The following is an 18439-nucleotide window of genomic DNA, read 5'->3' as shown; positions in this document are numbered from 1 at the left end:
CGACACCCGCACGGCGTTTTGTGGCCGCGGGAGTGAGGTTGCCCCCGCCCTTCCGATGACGGTGCACAACCTCTACGTCTTCGACCGCGCTGGCACCTGCTTGCACTACAGCGAGTGGCACCGGCGCAAGCCCCCCGGCATCCCCCAGGAGGAGGTGGGAGGGGCGGGGGCGGGACTGGCCGTGGTGGGCGGGGTCGCGTTTGGCCCTGGCGCCTTCCCTGGAGGCGGGGCCCGGGGGGCGTGGTTCAGCAAATGGCGGCGCCCATGGGCGGGGCGTGTTCATATCTGAGGGCCCCCCCCCCCGGAGCTGGGTTAGGGGGCGGGGCCGAGGGGCGTCCCACGGGGTGGGGCGAGACGCCGCCGCAGTTGAGTAAGTTGCGGAGTCCCCGGGTGGTCGGGGATGGGGACTCCCGGTCACAGGTGGGCCCCCCCCCCCCACCGGAGGTCAGGGGGCGGGATTGTCTGGAGCTTGGGGCGGGCCCTGGGTGTGACCCGAGGGGATGTGGCTCAGCAAGTGGCAGTGTCCGCGGATGGTCCAGGGATGGGGAATCCTGGTCATACCTGAGTGCTCCCCCCTCCCCCATTGGGTTAGGGGGGCGGAGCCGTTGTGTGTTGGGGGCGGGGTTATGTCTGGAGCTGGGGGCAGGGGCCTGAGGAGATGTGGTTCTGCAAGTGGTGGTGTCCCTGGGTGGTCACAGCTGACCACCCTGCTCTGCCCCCCCAGGAGTTCAAGCTGATGTTCGGGATGCTCTTCTCCATCCGCTCCTTTGTGGCCAAGATGAGCCCTGTGGACATGTATCCTGCCGCCTGCAGGGAGCCAGGGAGTGGGGGGATCGGGACGGGGGTCTCCAGGGATGGGGGAGGGAGCGGGGGATCCAGAACAGGGATTTGTGGGGATGGGGCAGTGACTGGTAGGGGACTGAGAGGACAAGGTTGGAGGTCCCCAGAAGGGGGCTGGGCAGGAGTCCAGCTCTGGTGTGGCCCTTAGCACGCAGGCGGGACGGCTTCCTGTGCTTCCAGACCAGCAAGTACAAACTGCACTACTATGAGACGCCAACGGGACTGCGCTTCGTGCTCACTACTGACCTGGGCGTGTGCAGCGCCCGTGATGCTCTCCAGCACCTCTACAGCAATGTGAGTGTGCCCCACCTGGGGTCCCCCCCCGGCCCCCTGCAGCAGCGTGAGCGCAGGGTTCCTCCCCACAGGTCCCCCCAGGGCCCACGGGGGCACTTCAGGGCAGCTTGGACACCTCTGTTCTGCGCCAGGTTGGGGACAGAGGTCACATCAATGGGGGTGGGTGCCTGGAGTCTGTGCCTGGGGGGAAGGGGCTGGGAGCCCGGATCCCGCCTTGACTCCTGCACCCCCTCCCCAGATCTATGTGGAGCTGGTGGTGAAGAACCCGCTGTGCCCGCTGGGTGAACCGGTGCAGAGCGAGCTCTTCCGTTCCCGCCTCGATGCCTTTGTGCGTGCCCTGCCCTTCTTCTCCGCCCGTGCTGCCTGACACCGCTCCCCCCGTGACCCCAGAGCCTCCTGCACAACTGAGAAAGGAACCCAGGTGTCTTAGCCCCCCCCATCCTTTTCCCAGCCAGCACGAGGAGACCCAGGCATCCAGTTGGAGCTCTCATAGTCTAATAAAGTTCTGTCTGTGACATGTGACCTTTGACACTGGTGTTGATGTTGTATGTGTGTGGGGGGGGGTTGTTCACTGGGCATAATCTCTATTATCCTCCCCCCCTCCGAGCAGGCAAAGAGCCCAGGCATCTGGGTGTGTGTGTTGGGGCTCCCTGCTTTGACCTGCTGACCCCACCCCCAGCACTGCTCTGAGATGAAGGTGGCAGGGGGTGGGGAAAGGGAGCCCTGCACGCCTGGGTGCTCTCCGCCCCCCAGCTGGGCATCCCCCCCAGTCATGGCCATGGTCCAGGTCCTCAGCACTTGCCTTCTTTAAGCAGCTTAACTCTTCCAGTTACCATGGAGATGGGGGCATGGGCCTGGGTGCACCCCTCCCCCGCTGCAGCCATAAGCTGCAGTGGCTAGGGGTAGGTGCTGTCCTGCAGGGACCCAGGCGTCTGGCGCGATGCTCGCAGCGGGCCGTGGGGCACGGCTCAGCATTGATGGGCTTCCGACTGCCAAGAAGGGCCGGGGTGGGCACACCGAGAGCCTCCGGCGCTGCAGCCAGGGGGCTAGCACTGCACCTGGGCTGGGAATGGGGCTGTGCCGGGGCAGTGACCTCCCTCCCGAGCCCTCCGGGCGCCCGGCCCAGCTCCTGGCCCAGCCTGGGACCCGTGGCATGAGCTACAGGTGGGTGCGGCACTGAGCAGGGTCTGGGGGAGGGGGGACACCTAGCTTGGGGGTGGAGATGGGGTCCAGGAATCAGGTTCTGTAGGGAAGGGCACCATGGAAACCCACCTTCTTCTATCCTCTGCCTGGCTAGGAGCCACACGGGGCTGGGCAGGTTCAGTCCTCCCTCAGCCAGCTCTGCAAACAGGTGAGGAGCTGGTGGTTTCTGGCCAACCTTGGCCTTGCTGGCGCCTCTCACTCCTGACCTGCGGCCCCCTATCCCTGCCTGGGCCAGCCCCCCACCATGGCTCCTGCTGGTGGTGGTGCTCTGGACTCTTCCCAGAAGGCTGTGTTGTGCAGCACCCCAGCAGGGAGTTCCTAGAGCAGCCCCTGCAGCCCAGAGCATGCTGGGATACGGGCCCCCAAGGCAGGGGCCCCTGACCGGGGAAGTCCTCCTGCTTTGCCCCCTCCCAGCCTGTGCTCCCCTCTGCAGCAGTGGGAAATCCATGCGTCTGGGCTCCCCCATGGGCCCAATCCGGGGAGGCCTGGAGCCCCCTGTAGCTCTGACATGAACCCCAACCTGGGCAAAGCCCCTTAGGTTTGGGGGGGAAGGCTTGGCAGCCCCGTCGTCCCCCCCGGTGCCCCTCCCTCCCGCCACCCGGGGCGGGGAAGTCACACGGAGCCCCACGTTCCCATCACTGGATTAAGGAAGGGGGGTTGCGGCCCCTTTAAGCCCCTGCTCCAGCTGTTGCGAACCAAACCCGGGGGGCGGGGCCGGTATGAAAAGAGGCCGCATGCAAATGAGGAGCGTATGCAAATGAGGGCCCGATCCGGCCGCGCCAATGCAGGTGTCCATCGCCTGCTCCGAGCCCCTGTGCGGCCGCGGTGCGGAGGAGCGGGCGAGGGGCTCCGATCCCAGGCCACGGCAACGGGAAGGGGGCGCGGGGGGCCCCGCGGGGCCCCGGCCCGGCCCCCAACCCGGTCCCAGCGCGGGGGGATGCGGGGGGCGGCATGAAGTACAGGTAGGGGGCTGTAGGGCACCACAGAGGGTGCTGGTCGCGGGTGAGGGGCACAGCTGCAGGGTGCCGGTCGGGACTGGGGGCTGTGCTGTGACCCGTTCCCCCCGCCAGGAACCTGGGTAAATCCGGCCTGCGCGTGTCCTGCCTGGGGCTCGGTGAGTCGGGGGCTCTGCGGGGTCCAGGGAGGCTCGGGGGGACTGCCCCTCCCCCACTGAGCGCTCCACTCCCGCAGGCACCTGGGTGACATTCGGGTCCCAGATCTCGGATGAGGTGAGTCCTGCCGGGGGGGGATAGTGCTGGGGGGTGTCGTGTGCCCGCCGCCCCCCTCATGCCCCCTGTCCCCAGACGGCCGAGAGCGTTCTCAGCACCGCCTACGAGCGCGGCATCAACCTCTTCGACACGGCCGAGGTCTACGCCTCCGGCAAGTACGTGACCCCCCCAGGCGTCGGGGCCCCGGCTGCCCCCACGTACTCTACTCCCAGCCCCCCTTGCCTCCCCAAAGCGGAGGGGATCCAAGCGTCCGGGGAGGCCCCGCACCCCCCAAGCCGGCGTCCAGGCGGAGGTCGGGGGGCCGGGCCTGCTCCTGTCTCCCGTCTCCCCAGGGCCGAGAAGACCTTGGGCAACATCCTGAAGAGCAAAGGCTGGCGGTGAGCGTGGGCCGGGGTGGGGGCGTCCAGCAGGGGGCTGTTAGGGAGAAAATTTGACAGCCCAGGTGTCTAAACCCACCACTTCCAGACCCCGCAGCCCCGGTTGGGATATGGGGGTCCATCACTGGCTGGGGAGCAACAGGGCCTGGGGGAGCAGGGGCTTTGGGTCGGGAGTGAGGGGTATCGGCGGGTGGGGGGTCCTGGGTGCCCCCCTTCACCTTGCTCTTCTCCCCGCCCCAGACGCTCCAGCTACGTGGTCACCACCAAGATCTACTGGGGCGGACAGTGAGTGCAGAGGCGGAGCCTCCCTGGGTAGGGCAGGGCCTTGTGGGGAGGGAGGGGCGGGGCGGGGCTCTGTGGGGAGGCGGGGTCTCCCTGAGTCAGGGTGGGGCATCCTAGGGGTTGGGGTCCCTCTGGCCGGGCTCTGTGGGTCCTGGTCTGGCATTGGGTCTCAGCTGTGCCTTTCCCCGCCCATCCCGACAGAGCAGAGACAGAGCGGGGCCTATCCCGGAAGCACATCATTGAGGGTAAGGGGCACAGGGGCGGGGCTTTCTTGGTGAAGGAGGCAGGGCTAGCTGGGTGAGGGGGTGGAGCTAGTTGGGTGGAGTGAGACTAGATGAGCGCACCAGGGATGTGTTGGTTGGTGGAACAGGGCAGGGGGCGAACCTGGCTGCACCGAGGCCCCGCCCCCACACCACCCGGTCCCACCCCCAGGCCTGCGGGGGTCGCTGCAGCGCCTGCAGATGGACTATGTGGATGTTGTCTTTGCCAACCGCATGGACGCTGCCAGCCCCATGGAAGGTGAGGCCCTGCACCCTACCACAGGCTCCACCCTCTCAGGTGTCCCGCCCCATCACCAGGGGCCCACCTCCAGGGGTCTCCCCTCACCTCTTTGTGCTTCTCCCCCACCCTGCAGCCTCCGACCCGAGCTTCCGCCTCCTGCTGCTGGAAGGTACCGGAGACCCTGCCCCTAGCAGAGTAACCCCCAACCCCCCCCAACCCCTGTGCCCTAGAGCCTCTAGACCCTCCCTTGAGACCTCTACAGCCCCTTCACCCCCCGGGTACAAATGGCGATCCAGTCTCACCATCAATAGGTTTCAGGGTGAACACTGGGTAGGAATATTACAGGGAGGCAACTTTCCCCCCTAAAAGAGGAGGAGGGTCCACACCCAGCACTGTGATTGGGTAGGGGGGATGTTTCACTCTTTCCGAGCCTCTTAGGGGTGGAGCCTGCCATCAGTGGGCTTCAGAGTCAATGCCCCAATGAGGTGGAAGGGTCCAAGCCCCTGCGCTGCCACACGGCACGTCAGGGGTGAGCTTGGCTCAAGTGCTGGAGCCCTGTTACTTGGTGGAAATGGCCAATCACAAGCTCTTGCCTCCCTTACGATCTCATTGGCACTTCCATGGTGGAGCATCTGTACGCTGGAGGAAATATGACCTGTTGCCAATCAGCAAAGAGCAGTGACAGGATTGTTTGGAGCATGGGATTGGGGGGAGAGAGAAAGGGTCATTAACACCACGATGAAGAGATTAGCAGGAATTTGAGGGCTAAGTTGTGCCAGCTGCATTGGTTATCAGGTGGTCTTGGAGTGAACACCACATTTCAACACCAGCTCAACCCTGCCCCTTGACCCTGTTTCCCACCCCCACAGAGATTGTTCGGGCCATGACGTATGTCATCGATCAGGGCATGGCCTTGTATTGGGGCACATCACGTTGGAGTGCCATGGAGATCATGGTGAGCAGGCATGTGGGCACCTGGGATGGCTGGGAGGCTCCCCCCCCACACACACTCACCCTTCCCCCACCACAGGAAGCTTACTCGGTGGCACGGCAGTTCAACCTAGTGGCACCGGTGTGCGAACAGGCTGAGTACCACCTCTTCCAGCGCCACAAGGTGGAGAGCCAGCTGCCCACTCTCTACCACCACATCGGTGAGCCAGTGCTAGGATGTGCCTGGGAGCCCCCGGGGCTGGGGAGGAAGCAGGCAGGAACACAGTGGGGGTGGGGGGCAAGTGGCTGTGCTTTGGGCATCAGTAGGTTTCAGAGTAAATGTCACATTTGTGGGCAGCTCTGCTCTCTGTGCTGCCCATCACTATGTTTCAGAGTCAGCACTGCAGTCATGGCTGGCCCCGTTGTCTACAGCTGGCCCCAGCTGTGATTTTTTGGTCATCCATAGGTTTCGGAATAAACACCAAGTTTGCAGCTAGCTCTGCCCTCTCTGCAGCTACCCCCAGCTCTGTGTTGGCCATAAATACATTGGTGGCTAGCCCCACACTCTGCATGGCTGCCCCTGCCCTCCACATCGGTCACTTGCAGGTTTCAGAGTGAACGCCACATTTGGTGCCAGCCTTACTGTCTGTAGCTAGCCCCAGCCTCTGTCTGCCTTGGGTAGGTCCCAGGATCAACACCCCAATTACAGCTAGTTCCACTCCCCTGTGCAGCTAGCCCTGCCCCCATGCCTGCCATCAATAGGTTTCCAAGTGAACGATGTGAGTGTTGCTCGCTCTGCCCACTGTCAGTAGCTTTCAGAGTAAACACGGTGACTGTTGTGAGCACAGAGCTTGAAGAGTGGGGGTTATGGTGGGGGGGCTAAGCCCCCTCCCATCCCCATCCTCCACAGGGGTGGGGGCTGTGACCTGGTCGCCCCTGGCCTGTGGGCTCATCACTGGCAAGTACGAGGAGCGGGTGCCTGAGAACAGCCGTGCTTCCATCAAGGTAAGGGGGGGGTGCAGTGCTGGAGACCCCCGTGTGGCCCCCTCCATGTGGCCCCCTCTGACTGGTGCCCCTCATAGGGTTACCAGTGGCTGAAGGAGAAGGTGCAGAGCAAGGACGGACAGCACCAACAGGCCAAGGTCAAGGAGCTGCAGCCGCTCGCCACACGCCTTGGTTGCACCGTAGCTCAGCTGGCCATTGGTGAGGGTGGGGCTAATGGGATGCTGGGATAGGGGAGGTCTGGCAGGGGGTAATGGGTAGAGGGGCACAAACAGGAGATGCTGGGAATGGGGGGGAGGAGGTCTGGTAGTGGGTAATGGGAAGGAGAAGAGTTAATGGGATGCTGGGATAGTGGAGGTCTAGTAGGGAGTAATTGGTAGGTGGAGTATTAACCGGATACTGGGCTAGGGGAGGTCTGGTGTGGGGAAATGGGTAAGGGGAGTGTTAACAGGGGTGCTGGAATGAAGGAGATTCACCAGGGGATGCTGGGATGGAGTAGTGAGTAGGAGGAGGGTCAACAGGAGATTCAGGGGTAGAGGAGGTCCAATGGGATGCTAGGATAGAGTAGGTTTTATACTGGGTAATGGATAGGGAGAGGCCTAGCAGGGGATGCTGGGATAGGGGAGGTCTGGTAGGGGGTAAATGAGCAGGGGAAGGGTTAACGGGATGCTGGGATAGGAGAGGTCTAGCAAGCAACAGGGAGGGTGAACGGGCTGTTGGGATAGGGGAGGCCTGAGGAGGCCAGCTCAGTACCAACCCCAGCTTGCCCATGCCCACTCAGCCTGGTGCCTGTGCTGCGAGGGCATCAGCTCTGTGCTCCTGGGCGTGTCCAGTGTGGAGCAGCTCCTGGAGAACCTGGGCGCTGTCCAGGTAAGCCCACCTGGACACCTAGGTCCTTTCCCCACTGCCAGCAGGGGAGGGGGCCTGGTGGCTCTAAAGTAGGCGTCCCCAGCTGGAGCAGGGAGCTGCATTCCTGGGATCCTCCTCTGCTTGGGGAGGCCTGGACACCTGGGTCCCTCCTGGCTCCAGGGAGACAGTGAGGCCTAGTGATGCAGATGCTTGGGTGCCCCGCAGGTGTTGGCCCAGCTCACGGCACCGGTGTTGCAGGAGATGGAGGTGTTGCTGGGCAACAAGCCAACCACCAAAAAGGAGTCCCGGGCATAAGGACACGGCGCTGGGGCCTGGACCCACCAGTGTCCCTGCCCTTGGATTAGCTGTCGCTTTGCGCATGAGCCTCCACCCTCCACCTGTACTGTTCTGGTACCTGCTCTGTTGCCCAATGGGAGCTGCTTGCGCAGTGGGCATATGCTGGGATTGGCCCCACCTCCATTCCTGCTTGCCTCTTAAAGGGGCAGCGCCCTCCTTCATGGGGCTGAAACCCAGCTGCAGGGTATCCTCTTCTAGTATCCCACAGTCCCTTGCTCCACCCTCTGCTGGTAACTCAGGGGACTGCAGCCAGCAGAGGGGACTGGTTTCTCCTCTCCTGGCAGAAGGATACTTCCCTATTTATTAATATTTAGGCTAATTTACTCCTTTATTGTGATTTGCATAGCTTTTATTTGCATATTTAATTTACATAACTCCCCCCTGGTTTGCCACCTTCCAGCATCAGAGCCTATTTTTATTGCCCCATCCTCTTGCCCTTTACCCCAATACCCTTCCCTTATTTGCCCTTTCCTCCTATATCCTACCCTGATTTGCATAGCCCCCCTTCTTCTAGGAGAGCCATCTATTCCTTAAAGCAATAGGTGCCCACAAGGGCCCGGTATGGCACAACCCCCGGCCCCCTACCCCAGGCAGGCAGCCACTGCCGAATGTCACCTCAATGAGGTTTACTCTGTAAATAAACCAGCTCTTCCACCACCCTTGGCCTTGGCCCTTTGTGTGTGGGGGGGCAGGGTCTGGGGCCAAGTTGGGGCATGGGGGGGGTGTGTGCAAGAAGCATCTCATTCGGGTCTCCACCCCAGAGCTGGCTGCATTTGGGCCTGTTCTATGCAGCTGGCTGCACCACAGAGCTGGCTGCATCCTGGGGAGGAAGGGGCCACCTGTGACTCAGTTTCCCACCCCAGCATGTCAGCCTAGACCCAGGACTTTGCGATATGCGTGCTCTCCACTAGGGGCAGGGAGAGGGCCGCTAACCAGTTCCCCACGACTTTAGTAGTCCGTGAATTGGGGGTTTGGGCCTGAGGGGAGCCAGGAAATGGGCGCCAGACACCTCGTGGTGGCAGGATCAGGCTCCCCGGGGCCTTGCCAAGGGCCGCTGAGGGGGACCCGACCCTGGGTACTCCTGTCTGGGAGGAGGATTGGGGGTTCTCGTGTGGGGGAGGGAAATGGGGATGGGGGCATCCTTTAGCCCCACGCGCCCGAGTCCCGCCCCCATTCCAGGGAGAGAACACCGACGCCCGAGCCCTGCCCACTTCCGGTCGGGATCCACGCCCCGCCCGTTTTTGTTCCTCTGTTGCTCCCAAGGGGCGGAGCCAGGCGATAAAAGGCGCGAGCGCCAGACTGCAGCCTCCAAGAACTCGGAAAGCTGCCAGAGTACGGGCAGAAATGGCGCGGAAACGGGGACCGGAAGTGGCTGGCATGGCTTCGCGCGAGGACGGAAGCGAAGCGGAAGCGGCCCACAGTGAGGGTGGAAGCGAGGCGGAGGCCGAGCTGGAGTGCGCCATCTGCTGCCTGCCCTACGACCGGGACGCGCGGGCCCCCCGGCGCCTGGGCGCGGGCCGCGGGTCGTGGCGCCCCGCGCGCTGCCGCCACGTGCTGTGCACCGCCTGCCTGCGCCGCCTGGCGCGCGGGGCCGTGGTCACATGCCCCTTCTGCCGCCGCCTCACGCGCCTCCGCGCCCCGCCCCTGCCCCCGGTGGACACCGCCCTTTGGCAGCGGCTGCCGCGCGCGCAGGGGGCGGGGGAGGGGGCGGGCTGTGACGTCACGGCAGCCGCCGGCCAATGGCGCTGGTGGCAGGCGCTGAAGCGGGCGTTGACGGGCGGCGACGCGGATGCGCCCTGCAACCGTGAGTTCTGGGCGGGAGGTGGAGTCTCCTTCTGAGCCTAAGGGTCCACGGGGCAGGGGGGCTCATCGGGGGACTGTTCTGGCCCCAGGTCGGGCCATGAGCCCCGGCATCTGAGTCCTGAGGGAGGGGAGCCCTTGAGGCCTGTAGCACTTGCTGGAGGTGGCCGCCCCCCACCTTCTGCCTCAGTTTCCCTGCCCGCGGGCGGGGGGCCATGGTGCCACTGGGCCTGTGCGAGGCTGAGGGGGTCCGACAGGTCCCAGGGGCTTCCCACGCTCACGGCTCTGCCCTGTGCCCGCAGCCTATGGCCCGGAGCGCAAGGTCATCGCCTGCTACGGTGCCTGAGGGCCACGATGGAGATGCCCAGTCTTGCTGCTGGCCTGTGTGGCTTCATCTGCCGGCCTCTGCCCGGGGAGCACATGGCACCAGAGCCGGCCCCTGCAGCACGGAGGCGCCACATCCTGACTTCCTGCTGGCTCCCCACGGCTGGTCCGACGCCGGTGTTGCTGCTGCATTTGTTTTGTTTTTCAGTTGTGTTCATTTTACATGTCAATTATATTTAATTTTAATAAAACTTCATGGCGCATTGGCTTCACTTGCTCTGCTCTTTGGTTCTAGAGGGCTGAGACAGGCTGGTAGCTGGGCCCCTCTGTTGGAGGGAGCAGGGTGGTGAGAAATGGGCAGGGGTACGAGGCTGGGTGGCAGCTGGTAGCTACATGAGGCGCTGGACGGGCGGCTGTACAGCGTGGTCTAAACTGTGGTGATTCTCGTCCTCAGCAGAACAAGTCGTAAGAGGTCTTTGGCAACTGGTTCCCTCCATAGCCTTGAGGCAGAAGCTCTCCGTCTCGCAACACCCAGGCTTCCTGCTGGCTGCTGACTTGCCCCCATCTCTGGCAAATGAGCCTTGTACCTTGCAGACTGGGAGCATTGCTGCAGCACTGCATGATGGGAGTTCACCATCCCTCCGGGCTGGATCTGCCCTAAAGAATTGGCTCTAACTGCCTGGCTCTGGGGAGACAGGATGTGACTAAGGCTTTGCTGGTTGATTTGTCTGGACACGTGCTGCCTAATTGCTGCTTCCTAAAGGAAGAATGAGTGCGTGGACGTTATGCCCATTTCGTGGGCAGGACATGATTGTGGAGGGGAGACTTTCTTTACCCAGAGGAGAATCCTTCTTCAGCTGTTGGAACAACCCCTTGTTGCACCTTATCTGGGTTGTAGCTGTCTCCGCCACCCGTTGTCTCTTCTGCTCTTTTCATCTCCCACGATGCATCTCTGGACCTTCACGCATTGGGCGACATGTATGATGGTTTCTAGGCTCCTCTGAAGGGCAACGACTTCCAGGACCTGCAGCACGTGCCCACTTGGCTTTGACATGATCTCAGGTGATTCATATGGTAAGTGACTGAGTCCTGAGTTACGGAGGCCAACAGATTGTCCCCTTCCCAGACACCTGCTCCAGTGGTGTCCTGGGAGAGCTTAATTGCTGGCATCTTGAAGACACCTCCCAGGTGGAGTCCTATGTGACTTGTCTGCCAGAGTCAGAAGATAAGGAGTTATTTGCAGCCTCCTGTGCTCCCTGGGGGACAAGTCTGGGATAATTATAAACCCAGGTAACTGTTGTCTTGGCTTCAAAAGGCAAAGAACCAATTTTTATAGTTAGGGGAAGAAATATTTCTGCTGTGCCTTGAATGAAAGAGCAGAAAAGTTCCAGCCTCTGGAGCAAAGCGAGTTCAAGGTGGTTGACACAGCCCCTCTACAGCGTCCCTGCTGCTGAAGATCTGCCCCAGTGACAGTTGCGCTTGAACCCAATGGCTAATAATGTAGCATCTTGGACGACTCCCCAGGCTGGTGGCCTGTGCTGGGCTCAACCCCAGTTAGGGGGCACCCAGACTTGTCCCAGAATCTGTGGGGACACTGGAAATGCTTTTCTGGGAGGCTGAAGTGATTTAGGAGCCAGAATCAATCTGGTTTAGGCATCGTGTACACAGATCTCAGTACAGATAAAACTTCTTTAAGTTTTTTTTAATCTTTGCTTGAAACCAGTGAGTACTACATCCAACTGGTAGGGAAGGGGAAGATTAACAGAACTGGAAGAGTCCAAACAACTCCCGTGTTGGAGCATCTGCCCCATCTGTTTGCTTAAAAAGCAGGTTCTGCTGTGAGTCCAGGTGGAGCCTTTCTCCATGGCAGGTTTGGCTGTTGTGTCAGGTTGATGGTCATTTGACAAAGAGGTTAGATGATGGATTCATCTGGGATGGCTTGGACGGGGCTGATCCTGCTTCAGGCGGTGGGGTTGAACTAGAAGTGACTTCTGGAGCTCCCTTCCAGCCCCACTTCTCTATGACTCTCTCTCCTTTGTGGTGCTGTTTGCCATGGTCCAGTCTCCCTCTTAACCTTTGAGCTAAACTGTTCCTGAATTAACCCACTTGAAACAAATGAAGTGATTGCAGGCACTGTGAAGGTCTCCAGCCTCCAGCAGGTGATGGCCCACCCCTGGTGGGATCTGCCCAAGCTGCCTGGCCCTGCCTCCCATTCCCTCAAGTTGCTTTGGGAAATGAGCCTTCAAGCACACAAATGACTTGGCCTCTTTGTGAACCCTCAGGCTTTGTCTAGTCAGCAGGCAACAACAGTCAAGCTCCTGTGAGATTTTTAGCTCACCATAAAGAAGGCACAAACAGATCCATCCTGTCAGCTTCAGTCCTGTTTGTCAAAGCAGCTTAGGATCCTGAGTTCCCTGAGACTGTCTTCAGAAGCATCTTGTGCCGAGACAAGAGCATGGCCAGCTGTCTTGGCTTGAAAAGGAAGCCTTATATGAGGTAGGTGTTGAATGGAGGTGGCAGAGTGGAAAAGCTCAGCCCGTAATCTCTCCCAATGAAGCTATTAAAATCCCCCCAGGGTGGTGCTAGAGCAGCTGAGTATGTGCCTAAAAGAGTGACGTAACTGGGTCAAATGCGGTTGTATCTGAGCTCTGGCAGGGTGGGAGAAAAGCTGCCGGCTGTTGGCCTGAACTTAATTCAGGTCCTTCGTTAGAGCCTGAGGGGTGGGAGTTTCAGGGCTCTGTTTCTGGATTCAGAGGCGGCCTTGACAATAACTAATGCAAGGAAACCTCAAATAATTTGCCCTTCTGTCATCTATGTGCCTTCTCCAGAGACTACCAAACAAGCACCTATTTGAACACATCCAGAAAACCCAGTTTTGGGGGCATCTCAGGCTGCCTCTCGCATGCAAATAAATGAATGTGACCAAGTAATTATAGTCCGCTGGGCTAAAAACCATAGAGGACAATGGGAAGCAGTGATGTATTTGAGATGACGCCTGTCCAGAACTATTTGGTTGTTCCAGTCTCTGGGAATTGGCAGCTGTCTTTTCTGTAACCTGTCACCTGCTGTTACCTAAATCCCAGAGCCAAACTTAGCCCTACACAAGCAGAAGTCAGTGGTGAGTCCCCTAAACATTAAACTTGCTACATAGGTGCCATGATACATGCTTTGTTCGGCTTCCAGCTCACAGAAGTCTTATTCCACTTTGAAAATGATGTTTGTGGGGCACCGCTCACCTGTTATGGACATTTTAACAGTTAAAAAAAAGAAAAAAGGTAACTTTGGTTTCAAAGCTGAAAATCAGTGTTTTAGAGAATATCCAAAAATGAAACATTCTGACTTATTTTCTTTTTTAATGTTTTCCAGCTTTTTTTTCTGCCAAGAATATCCAAAACAAAGGGGGGAAAAAACCCAGAGTATTTCATTTTTTTCGATATTCTCAGCAGAAAGAAAAGATGGAAAGCTTTGGGGTGGGGGGAGCGAAAACATTTCATTTGTGGATATTCTTGGTAGAAAGAAAAGTCACAAAACATTGGGAAAACAAGCTAGAATGTTTCAAATGTTTTCCAGCTGCTTTTTTTTTTCTGCTGAAATTTTCCTAATGTTTTGCAGCTTTTCTTTCTATGGAAAATATCCAAAATTGAAAAGTTTTGGCTTTTTTTCCTCTACTGTTTTCCAACCTTTCTTTGCTGAGAACATCCAAAAATGAAACATTCTGAGTTCTATTTTCTAATGTTTTCCAGCTTTTCTTTCTGCTGAGCTTGTAAATAGCTCCTCCCCCCCACCTTTCCCGGCCTAAATCTGCATCTTATTTTTGGCCAAGTAGTCATTAGAAAACTTCACCTGACTCAGCTGCTGATACCTACACCCATGAGACACGTGGTGATGGCTAATTAAGAGGGTGTAGGCATCACCTTATTGGATCGATGGCATTCAGCCAAAATTTTGTCCTCGGCTGTGAGCCAGCATCCGGTGGTCAGGAAGAAGATGGAGAAGCCCCATGTAAGCATATGTTATTGTTGGCACTATAAATGTCCAGTTCCTTCTCGTTGTTTGAATCTTACTGTTTCTTTGGTCTCGGCAAACATTACAATCTGAACCTGGGCAGGGGGTCAGACTTGATGGGTCCCTTCCAACCCTAGAAACTATGAAACACATCTGGTGGGGATTTGTCCTGGCTTTGAGCGATGAAGTCACTTGCTCTCTTTAGGGGAAACAAAACCTCTTAAACTTATTTTGCCCCACTCCAGACCAAAAGCAGGTGTGAGATGGGCTGAATTGTCACAGGGATCAAAAAGCAAAGATCAACGCATGGGATCCCTGTATGTCAGCCAAGAGTACTCGGCATAGGTACCATCAACCCTGAGCTGTGGGGCTCTTTTCCTCTTGAGGCCTGTTGGCTGAGCCTGGGCATCTTTCAGAGGCAGCAACACCTTTCTATTTGAGAAGACAATTAGCAAACACAGCAAGGTGGGGGGTCTCGAGGTGTGTGTGTGTGTGGGGGATGGGTTTCATGTCTTCCCATCTTACTAGCACTTGTCCTATTCTATAAATTCTTTTGACTCTTAATAAGAACTAACTCTCAACTCCCAGTGTGCTGACCGACAGAGCTGTGTCATCTGGCCTGCTGGGCTCCCAACAGATGAAAGAATTCCCAGTTCATGTGAATGAGTTATATAAAAATGAGTTCTTCCATTCTCAGCTGCCCCAAGCTGCTGGTGGGAAGGCCAACAGTGAGCTCAACTGACCGGTTGATCTCTCTGGTCAACTGATGAAAACACATCACACTGGGCTCCCAAGGACCTGGCTTCTTTCCCTGGTGCACTGGGTCTGAATGGCCACAGGATTGTGGCCTTTGAAATGGCTTGGAACGTCCTCGTGATCACTCAGAAATACTTGGACAAATGCTCATTGTAGCTCCTTCTGGGAATCTCTCTCCATCATCATCGGAGGTTTCTGTACTGCTGGCTCAACTGGAAGTTCTTTTTTTCTCCTCCTCGATCTAGGCAGGCATGTGGCTGGAGTGAGGAATGTCCTGTTGACCATCTCATTAGCTCAGCAAGTACAGGCTAAAGCCATCAGCTCCGGACCTGGCTGTGCCTCTGGGCTCTTCAGCTCCACATGGTTGGCTGCTTTTTAAAGACTGCTCATCCCTGCCACCCAGTGGACAGAGAAGAGCTAGAACTGCCAGAAAAGTTCCAGCTTGCTGTGGGACCTTCCTTCTGCAGGATTCCTGGCTGGACCTTTGCTTGCATGATGATTGGTACCCATGAGAGCTAGACAGCCCAGGCACGGGTGAGGCCACAACTTCAAGCAGCTGCAGCAGAGCCCTGCACCTTCCTGGAGAAGGGTGCAACACAGTGGTTCTTGATCAGGCCACCACAGCGCCATGCCGCCCTGTGAAGGGTCCCATTGAATATTAGGAAAAATGACCACTCCAATGAGGTCATATCTGCTCCAGCGGAGAAATGCCCAACTGCAGGTTACTAGAGGCATCCCCAAGACCTGCAGGAAGGTGAGGTTTTGTGTCATTATCCTGAGTAAGGAGCCGTCCTTTACCTTCTATGGTCAGGTGATGCATTGCCTCCATAAGGGAGACGAGGTTGATGTCATATATCTGGATTTCAAGAAAGCCATTGATTTGGTCTCTCATGGTGTCCTCAGGGTTAAGCTGGGGATCTATGACCTTGACTCTCTCATGGTCCAATGGCTGGGGAACTGGTTCCAGGGTCGGACCCAAAGTGCCCCAGTTGATGACAGGGTGACCAGTGGAGTCCATCAGGGCTCAGTACTCAGGCCAGTACTCTTTAACATCTTCATTAATTACCTGGATTCAGGCATCGAATGTGGACTGGTAAAGTTTGTGGATGACACTAAACTATGAGGGAAGGCAGTCACACTGGAGGACAGGCTCGCAAGGTGGGTGGACCAAAACCTGATGACATTCAATGTAGAGAAGTGCAGGGTGCTCCACCTTGGGAGAAGCAACCAGCAGCATACTTATAGGCTCTGCAGTACTATGCTCACTAGTACCATGACCAAAAGAGACTTGGGGGGTCTTGATTGACCACAAGATGAACATGCGCCACCAATACAATGCTGTGGCTGGCAAGACAAACCAAATACTGGCGCACATCCATTGATGGATCCCTAGCAATACCAGGGACATCATCCTCCCACTTTACTTGGCCTTAGTGAGGTCACAGCTGCAGTACTGCATCCAGTTTTGGGCCCCCACTTCAGAAGGGATGTGGATAACCTTGAAAGAGTCCAGAGGAGAGCACAATCAAAGGCCAGGAGAGCAAGCCTTACGAGGGGAGGCTGAGGCACTCGGTACTTTTCAGCCTGGAGAAGAGAAGGCTTGGGGGGACTTGGTGGCAGCCTAGAAGTATATAAGGGGGTGCACTGGGAGTTGCCAGTGCAAAGTTTGGAAGAGTTTTCATGTCAGTAAAAAAGTTCAGTTGTTAGTTAAAAAAAAAATCTCTGGGGTGGGAGGGGGAAGATGCTTGATGGCAGCAATGGGTCTACATCCCCTGGTGATGGGTGTGCGGCTGTTCCGCCTGTCTATGGGGAGTCTGGCATCTGCTGGTTGGCATCTGACCTGACACAGGCCCCTCATTATGCTGGTGTGGCTCTTGCACACACATCTCCAGGGGCAGAGTGCCCCAGGGAACCTGAGCTCAAGCCAGGGATTGAGGTGGGGAGTCTCCAGAGCTTCTGGCCTCCTGCTGATCTCCCTGAATGGGGTGGGGATGTCTGGCTGACCCAGAGAGCTCAGTGGTGGGGAGGGGAGAGCTCCTGTGGCTTCTACCCACCCCAAGCAACCCTAGCATGGCAGGGGGCTGTGCCGAGTTCTGGCCGGGTCCTTCCCACTGGGGATGTGAGCAGCACAGAGCAAAACAGTGTGGCCCCCATGGCCGACTCTTGTCTTTGGCGGGGTTTACTGGGCCCAGTTAACAGCCTACCCTGGCCCCATTGACTTGGTCATACTGGTCCCAGGTACAAACCTTTATTGGTCCTAATTGCCAACCCTAATTAGTCCCACCATCCTAGCCCTGCAGTTCCCAATGCATACTGGTCCCAGTTACAAACCCTTACTGGTCCCAGGATCCTGGCCATAGTGGTCCCAGTTGCCAACCCATACTGGTCCCAGTGACTTGACCATACAGCTCCCAGTTACCAACCCTTACTGGTGGCCCCACTAACTCTGCCATATTGGTCCCAGTTACTGACCCATACTAGTCCCAGGATCTTGGCCCTATTAGCCCCAGTTACAAACCTTTATTGCCTCCAGTATTCTGGCCATACTGGTCCCAGTTACCAACACATACTGGTCCTAGTAGCTTGATCTTACTGTCCCAGTTACCAATCCTTGCTCATCCCAATGCCCTGGTCTTACTGGTCCCAGTTACCAACTCAGACGGGTCCCAGTAACCTGGCTCTATTGGTCCCAGTTAAAAAAAAAACCTTAATGGTCCCAGTATCCTGACCTTACAGTTCCCAGGTACCAAGCCCCAGTGCCCTGGCCCTACTGGTCCCCATCATGAACACTTATCGGTTCCAGTATCCTGGACCTACTGGTCCTAGGTACCAACCCTTCCTGCACCTAGTGCCCTCAACAGACTGGTACCAGTTACCAATCCATGTCAGTCCCCCTACTCTGGCCATAGGGGGGGTCCCATTTTGTCCTCCCGTTCCTGTGCCTGGTCTGTAATATTTTTTTTTTCTTTTCAATCGCCATTATTTTTAATTTATTATTATTACTATTATATTTTTAAAGCAAAGGAAACATTAGATCATCCAAGCTCTTACTGGACTGAAGTCCCTGTGCACCCCCCCCCCAACCAACCCCCCCCCCACCGAAATAAACATGGTAGGTGAGTAATTACAGTACTTGGCAGGGACTGGGGAGAGGTGGGGGCAGGTGCTGGCTTAGGTTTGCTGCTGCCAGCTGGCTCCGTTGTCATGCAAGCAGCAGCCAGGAGGTGCCTGGTAGGTGGGCTGGAGGTGGTGCCAAGCCCCTCCCAGGAGAAGTGGACAACAGAAGAGTGCATTGTTCATGGGGGGGGTGGTATCCTGGAAGTGTTTCATGCTGTGTTGGGTGTTTGTTACCTGGGGGAGGGGCAGGAAGGCTGGGGGCACCGAGCCATTTCATTGCGTCTGAGCGTAGAGTTTTGGGATAAAGGCAGCCGTACCTCCAGCAGGCCTCACCTGCCTGGCTTTCCTTGGCTACTTTCCAAACTCAGCACCCAGCTCTGAATTCCAATAACAGCGGGACATGGCAACAGGAAGGATAAAGAATGGTGTGAGCAATTTGTTGTCTGTCCCTCTAAATGGCCAGACATTGCTGGGGAGTGGGGGGTGGTGGACCACTTTTGAGCCTTTCAAGCCACTTGGCAGCAGCAAGGAATCCACTTTCCTGCTGATCTGGGAGTTTTGGGGTGTTTTTTT

At 57.6% G+C, this 18439-nt stretch overlaps 3 protein-coding genes across 15 annotated transcripts; all 3 read left to right on the top strand.

Moving 5' to 3' along the window:
- The first annotated feature begins 19 nt into the window (after positions 1 to 19).
- TRAPPC1 (trafficking protein particle complex subunit 1) lies at positions 20 to 1663 on the top strand. The gene is made up of 4 exons (XM_090052621.1): positions 20 to 154; positions 725 to 795; positions 996 to 1134; positions 1373 to 1663. The coding sequence occupies exons 1-4, from the start codon at positions 56 to 58 to the stop codon at positions 1499 to 1501; spliced, it is 438 nt and encodes a 145-aa protein (XP_089908747.1). The 5' UTR covers positions 20 to 55; the 3' UTR covers positions 1502 to 1663.
- A 1254-nt stretch (positions 1664 to 2917) lies between these two features.
- Positions 2918 to 8523, top strand: KCNAB3 (potassium voltage-gated channel subfamily A regulatory beta subunit 3). Of its 9 annotated transcripts, XM_090052517.1 has the most exons (15): positions 2938 to 3299; positions 3408 to 3451; positions 3529 to 3566; positions 3642 to 3721; positions 3899 to 3943; positions 4184 to 4228; positions 4427 to 4470; positions 4658 to 4744; positions 4860 to 4895; positions 5596 to 5681; positions 5757 to 5877; positions 6567 to 6661; positions 6739 to 6859; positions 7440 to 7528; positions 7733 to 8523. In XM_090052517.1, exons 1-15 carry the CDS (start codon positions 3289 to 3291, stop codon positions 7820 to 7822), a joined length of 1032 nt encoding a protein of 343 aa, XP_089908643.1. In that variant the 5' UTR covers positions 2938 to 3288; the 3' UTR covers positions 7823 to 8523. The 9 variants fall into 9 exon arrangements, with proteins under 9 accessions (XP_089908637.1, XP_089908639.1, XP_089908642.1 ...); XM_090052516.1 differs by having other exon boundaries at positions 2933 to 3299; positions 5596 to 5877; XM_090052518.1 differs by lacking the exon at positions 4860 to 4895.
- Positions 8524 to 8610: 87 nt separating this feature from the next.
- Positions 8611 to 17666, top strand: RNF227 (ring finger protein 227). 5 transcript variants are annotated; one of them, XR_016443049.1, is made up of 3 exons: positions 8611 to 9668; positions 10443 to 12484; positions 14995 to 17666. XR_016443049.1 is itself a non-coding variant. In XM_090052596.1 (2 exons), the coding sequence occupies exons 1-2, from the start codon at positions 9209 to 9211 to the stop codon at positions 10661 to 10663; spliced, it is 678 nt and encodes a 225-aa protein (XP_089908722.1). In that variant the 5' UTR covers positions 8611 to 9208; the 3' UTR covers positions 10664 to 14036. The 5 variants fall into 5 exon arrangements, 2 of the variants coding, with proteins under 2 accessions (XP_089908722.1, XP_089908723.1); XR_016443048.1 differs by lacking the exon at positions 14995 to 17666 and adding an exon at positions 13732 to 14036; XR_016443047.1 differs by lacking the exon at positions 14995 to 17666 and adding an exon at positions 12817 to 14036.
- Positions 17667 to 18439: the final 773 nt, after the last annotated feature.

The sequence above is a fragment of the Crocodylus siamensis genome, chromosome 6 (genome assembly GCF_052110815.1).
Source record: "Crocodylus siamensis isolate JL-2025a chromosome 6, ASM5211081v1, whole genome shotgun sequence".
NCBI lineage: Eukaryota > Metazoa > Chordata > Crocodylia > Crocodylidae > Crocodylus > Crocodylus siamensis.
The sequence above is the reverse complement of the archived record's forward strand: the minus strand, read 5'-3'. Positions and strand labels throughout refer to the sequence as shown.

Coding starts and splice junctions, on each gene's coding strand:
- RNF227 (XM_090052596.1), top strand. CDS start 9,209: ATGGCGCGGAAACGGGGACCGGAAGTGGCTGGCATGGCTTCGCGCGAG. Junction 9,669..10,445: donor CGCGGATGCGCCCTGCAACC/GTGAGTTCTGGG, acceptor CGTCCTCAGCAG/AACAAGTCGTAAGAGGTCTT.
- KCNAB3 (XM_090052510.1), top strand. Junction 5,878..6,566: donor CACTCTCTACCACCACATCG/GTGAGCCAGTGC, acceptor CATCCTCCACAG/GGGTGGGGGCTGTGACCTGG. Junction 6,860..7,439: donor CGTAGCTCAGCTGGCCATTG/GTGAGGGTGGGG, acceptor ATGCCCACTCAG/CCTGGTGCCTGTGCTGCGAG.
- TRAPPC1 (XM_090052621.1), top strand. CDS start 56: ATGACGGTGCACAACCTCTACGTCTTCGACCGCGCTGGCACCTGCTTG. Junction 155..724: donor CCGGCATCCCCCAGGAGGAG/GTGGGAGGGGCG, acceptor CTGCCCCCCCAG/GAGTTCAAGCTGATGTTCGG. Junction 796..995: donor AAGATGAGCCCTGTGGACAT/GTATCCTGCCGC, acceptor CTTAGCACGCAG/GCGGGACGGCTTCCTGTGCT.